General features: G+C 38.4%; 1 protein-coding gene across 1 annotated transcript; it reads left to right on the top strand.

Annotated features, from left to right (window-relative positions):
• The first annotated feature begins 305 nt into the window (after positions 1–305).
• LOC131858350 (uncharacterized) lies at positions 306–4,931 on the top strand. The gene is made up of 4 exons (XM_059211563.1): positions 306–1,719; positions 1,783–2,421; positions 2,539–3,512; positions 3,774–4,931. The coding sequence occupies exons 1-4, from the start codon at positions 306–308 to the stop codon at positions 4,929–4,931; spliced, it is 4,185 nt and encodes a 1,394-aa protein (XP_059067546.1).
• The last annotated feature ends 302 nt before the right edge of the window (positions 4,932–5,233 follow it).

The following is a 5,233-nucleotide window of genomic DNA, read 5'->3' as shown; positions in this document are numbered from 1 at the left end:
TTTTAGAGAACTATAGACCTCAGCAAAAACAGAGTTTTGACAAATATCTTTCTGGAGTTAACTAGCATTTGAACATGTTAAAATTCAGATTTGTGTCGAACTAGTGGATTATTGTTCTTATTGATTAAGAACTCAATTTGTGATGATTTTAATGAACATAGCATTTCCTTTTATTCATCAAAGAAGAACAGTTTGGATTTCTTATTGAATATCACAAGTGTTTGTTTGGGCTAACCAAGCTTAGCGTTGTGTTACTCTGCATCAAGTGGTATCAGAGCCACAAGATACCTTTTGGGAATACCAAGATGGGGGATGGAGAAGAAATCCCTATCAGAATCACCAATGTAGAATTGGCTAAGATAGTCAAAGAGCAAATGGCAGAGAGTAGGGCTGTCAGAGAGGAGAATAGGGCAATGAAGAGAGAGTTAGATAAGTTGAAAGGCCAAGTGAGGAGAGGAAGCCAAGAAGAGTCAGAAGAAGAAGAGGAAGAGCAAGATCCAGCCGGTCAAGCAAATATTCCAGAGGATCAAAAGGCAATCCTTGCAGCCCTAGAGAGGGTAGGAGTAAAGGATAGGACTGATATTCCTTTGTTCCATGGCAAATTGGAACCGGAAGAATGCATGGATTGGATAGAAGCTTTGGAGAATTATTTTGAGTGTGAGGTAGTACTTCCAAGCCAAAAGGTGAAGTTGGCAAAGTCAAAATTGAAGGGGCCAGCCCTTAGTTGGTGGAATTTTCTACAAAATGAGAGATTGGAAGAGGGAAAGGAGGTCATTTCCACTTGGACCAGAATGAAGGCAGAATTGAAAAAACAGTTTGTACCGGATGATTATGAAGTAACCCTTCATAAGAAGCTTCAAAATTTGAAGCAAAAAGATCTTGATGTGAGTACTTATACTCAAGAATTTCACAATTTGACCTTGAAGGCCAAAATGTTTGAAACTGAAAAACAAAAACTTGCAAGGTATATCAATGGATTGAAATATAGCATCCAAAATGAATTGACATTGGTTAGTGTGGAATCAGTCCACAAATGTTTTCAGCTTGCCCTCAAGATTGAGGAAAAACAGAAAAGAAGAGGAGAACAAAGTAAGGGAAGAGGAAACTCATTCCGTGAAAGAGGTAGGTTCAATGGGAGAGGAACTTTTCCTAAGTCCCAAGGTGAAAGTAGCAATCAAAGTGTTGATAATGATGCTGGTGGCAGAGGTTCATTCAGAGGAAGAGGGTCAAATAATGGCAGGGGCAGATCCAGAGGAAGAGGTCCTAATGTGTTCACCGGAAGGTGCTTCTCATGTAACCAAGTTGGGCATCAATCTTTCAGATGTCCACAAAAGAGTGACAACAGCAATCCAGGAGATAGAAGGGTACAATTGATTCAAGAAGAGGATTGTCAAAGCAACTCATCATACCATACAACCTCATCCAAGCATGCTGATCCAGTGCAGGGAGAAACTCTTATGTTCAATAGATCGCTGTTGGTACCACTCAATAAGGAGCCAACACAAAGGAAATCTCTATTCCAGACTACTTGCAAAGCAAAAGGTAAAGTATGCAAGGTAATTGTTGATTCTGGCTCTACTGAAAATTTAGTTTCCTTGGAAATGGTTACTAAGTTAAATTTGAAAAGGCTTCCACATCCTACTCCCTATAAAGTTTCCTGGTTGAATAAGGAGCAGCAAACTATTGTGAATGAACAATGCTTGGTAGAATTTGAAATTGGTGATTATAAAGATAAAGTTTTATGTGAAATAGTTGCAATGGATGCATGCCATCTTCTTTTAGGAAGACCATGGCAATATGATACTAATGCCCAGCATGATGGGAAAACCAATGTGTTCAATATAACTAAGGATGGAGAAAATTTCATAATGACACCTTTACCGGATGTTGCAAATAATTCAATCTTACAAAGTAGTGTTATGGTTGTCAAAGAAAAGGAGTTTTTAGAAGGTCTTAAGGAAGAGAATCCTCCATGCTTTGCTGTTGTAATCAGACCTAAGGAAACTAATTGTGAGGGCAGGGAATTGAATTTAGAAGCCAAGGAAAGTACTTGTCCTAAGGTTGTATGTGATTTGTTGAATAAGTATGATGGTATTATTGCTGATAGTGCTCATGAGTCTCTTTCACCAAAGAGGTCAATCAGCCATTGTATTGATTTGATTCCGGGTGCTACATTACCAAATAAAGCAGCCTATAAACTAACTCCCAAACAAAATGCTGAAGTTGCACGGCAAATCCAAGGATTGTTAGAAAAGGGTTACATACGGAAAAGTATTAGCCCATGTGCTGTCCCAGTAGTCCTTGCTCCTAAGAAAGAAGGAACTTGGAGGTTGTGTACAGATTCTCGTGCTATTAATAAGATTACTATTAGATACCGATTTCCCATGCCTCAGTTAGAGGATCTCATGGACTGTTTAGGTGGTGCTAAATACTATTCAAAGATTGATCTTAAAAGTGGTTATCATCAGATCCGGATACGGGAAGGGGACGAATGGAAAACCGCTTTCAAAACTAATGAGGGTTTGTTTGAATGGATAGTTATGCCTTTTGGTTTATCCAATGCTCCTAGTACTTTCATGCATTTAATGAATGAAGTGCTGAAACCTTTTCTTCATCAATTTGTTGTTGTATATTTGGATGATATTCTGATTTTTAGTGGCAGCAAAGAGGAGCATTTACAGCATTTGGATCAGGTCTTGAGGAAGCTTCATGAAGAAGGCTTGAGGGTAAACTCAGAGAAGTGTTCCTTCATGCAAGAAGAACTTGTGTTCTTGGGTTTTGTAATTTCAAAAGGCAGTCTGAAAATGGATCCTTCAACGGTAGAAGCCATCCTAAATTGGCCAGCACCTACTATAGCCACGGAGGTAAAAATTTTTCATGGTTTATGCAGTTTCTATAGAAAGTTTATTAGAAACTTTAGTGGTGTTTGTGTTCCACTTATTGATACTATTAAAGGAGGAAGAAAATGTGTTTTCCAATGGACTAAAGAGGCCAATGAATCTTTTGAATTACTGAAAAAGAAAATATCCGAACAGCCAGTACTTGTTTTACCGGATTTTTATAAGGTTTTTGTTGTTGAATGTGATGCTAGCAATAAGGCTATTGGTGGGGTTCTTAGTCAAGATGGTAGACCCATAGCCTTCTTTAGTGAGAAATTAAATGCAGCAAAACAAAAATATTCTACTTATGATCTTGAACTTTATGCTATGGTTCAGTCGTTAAGAAAATGGAGGCATTATCTTTTACCAAAAGAGTTCATTGTTTTTACGGATAACCATGCACTCAGTTTTCTGAATAGACAAGAGAAACTTAACCATAGACATGTCAAGTGGATGGAGTTTTTGCAGGCCTATACTTTCAGCATTAAACATAAGAAAGGGGTTACTAATAAGGTGGCGGATGCTTTGAGTAGAAGGACACTTGCCATTCAGTCTATGCAATTGGAAAGTGCTGGTTTAGAGGCTATGGCATCCATGTATGCTACGGATGAAGATTTCAAGGAAATTTATCAGGTTTGTTTGGACATGACAGCAAGGTATCATACTGATTTTTCTGATTATTTGATTCAGAATGGGCTACTTTTCAAAGGTGGTTTACTTTGTGTTCCAAAGGGTTCAATGAGGGAAAATATTATAAAGGAAAAACATTGTGGTAGTTTGGCAGGTCATTTTGGTTTGGATAAAACTTTAGAATCAGTCAAGAGGTTTTATTATTGGCCTAAGTTGCAAACGGATGTTTGGAAATTTGTTGAAACTTGTTTGATATGTCAAAAGTCTAAAGGTCATTCCTCTAATGCTGGTCTTTACACACCTTTACCCATTCCTTCTAAACCATGGGATTCAGTTAGTATGGATTTTGTGCTCGGTTTGCCTAGGACCAAGTCCGGTTATGACAGCATATTTGTGGTAGTAGATCGGTTTTCAAAAATGGCTCATTTTATTCCATGTAAAACTACTCATGATGCATCTCATGTTGCTGGATTGTTCTTTCAGGAAGTAGTACGTTTGCATGGTTTACCTTTGTCAATCATATCAGATAGAGATCCTAAATTGTTGGGTCATTTTTGGCACACTTTGTGGAAGAAATTGGGCACTAATGTTTGTTTATCTTCTGCATATCACCCACAATCCGATGGGCAGACTGAGGTCATCAATAGGTCTCTTGGTAATCTTTTGAGGTGCTTGACACAAGAACATGGTACAAGTTGGGATTCAGTTTTGGCTCAAGCTGAGTTCTACTATAATGATTCAGTGAATCGTAGTACCAGGAAAACTCCATTTCAGATTGTGTATGGTATTCATCCACGGGGCATTTTGGAATTAAGGGATGTTAATTGTTTGGAAAAGCCCAGTGCTTTGGCTGATGATTTTGTTACTGTTATGAAGGATATTCAGGATCAGGTTAAGGTAAAGCTTCAGCATTCTAATTCCAAATATAAAACTCATGCAGATAAACGGAGGAAAGATGTCACATTCAATGTTGGGGATTTGGTCATGGTCCATTTAAAGAAAGAAAGGCTACCTAAGGGCCATTATACGAAACTTATGGCAAAAAAGATTGGACCTTTTAAAATTCTCAAACGTAGTGGTCCTAATGCCTATCATGTTGATCTTCCTCCGGATATTCATTTATCACCTGTCTTTAATGTTGCTGATCTATATTTGTATAAAGGTCCTGTTGATAATTCTGTGACTGCAGGTGCTGTTGATTCTCTTGTTGATGCACAGCTTTCAGCTCTTCCTAAGGTACCTCCTTTGGAGATTGATTGCATTTTGGAAACTCGTGTGGCCCGGAAGACCCGACGTCATACATATTATGAACATTTGGTGCAGTGGAAATCCAGACCAGTTGAAGATGCTACATGGCTGTCTACTGCCGCTCTTGAGAAATTGGGTTTTTCTGTTCCAGCAGTCCCAACTCAAGGGACTTGAGTTTTCCTGCCTGTGGAGCATGGTGCAGGGCACCCCTGGCAGTTAGTGTTTAGGTTGGTTTTTGTTTTTTTTGTTTGCTTGTAATAAGCCACCATTGTTTGTGGTCTCCTTGTGTGTGGTCAGGTTGTCTCTCAGTGTATCTATAAACTGAGGGCTCTTAGTCCACAAGGATTAAGTGAATTTTACACTAGATCCGATTTCTTAAAGTTTTATGTTTTTTGTTGTTACAGTTTTGTTAAAACTTAAACCATGTTGTTTTCATCTTTAGCGGTACTCGTTCTGGTACCGATCTTTGGTTAGTT

Source organism: Cryptomeria japonica, chromosome 9 (assembly GCF_030272615.1).
Source record: "Cryptomeria japonica chromosome 9, Sugi_1.0, whole genome shotgun sequence".
NCBI lineage: Eukaryota > Viridiplantae > Streptophyta > Pinopsida > Cupressales > Cupressaceae > Cryptomeria > Cryptomeria japonica.
This window is presented reverse-complemented; position numbering and strand designations above follow the sequence as displayed.

What these genes read in the sequence shown, in the direction of transcription:
- LOC131858350 (XM_059211563.1), top strand. Translation starts at nt 306, where the DNA reads ATGGGGGATGGAGAAGAAATCCCTATCAGAATCACCAATGTAGAATTG. An exon ending in CTTGGTAGAATTTGAAATTG is followed by an intron (nt 1,720 to 1,782) that starts GTGATTATAAAG and finishes ATCTTCTTTTAG; the next exon opens with GAAGACCATGGCAATATGAT. An exon ending in ATTTCAAGGAAATTTATCAG is followed by an intron (nt 3,513 to 3,773) that starts GTTTGTTTGGAC and finishes ATATGTCAAAAG; the next exon opens with TCTAAAGGTCATTCCTCTAA.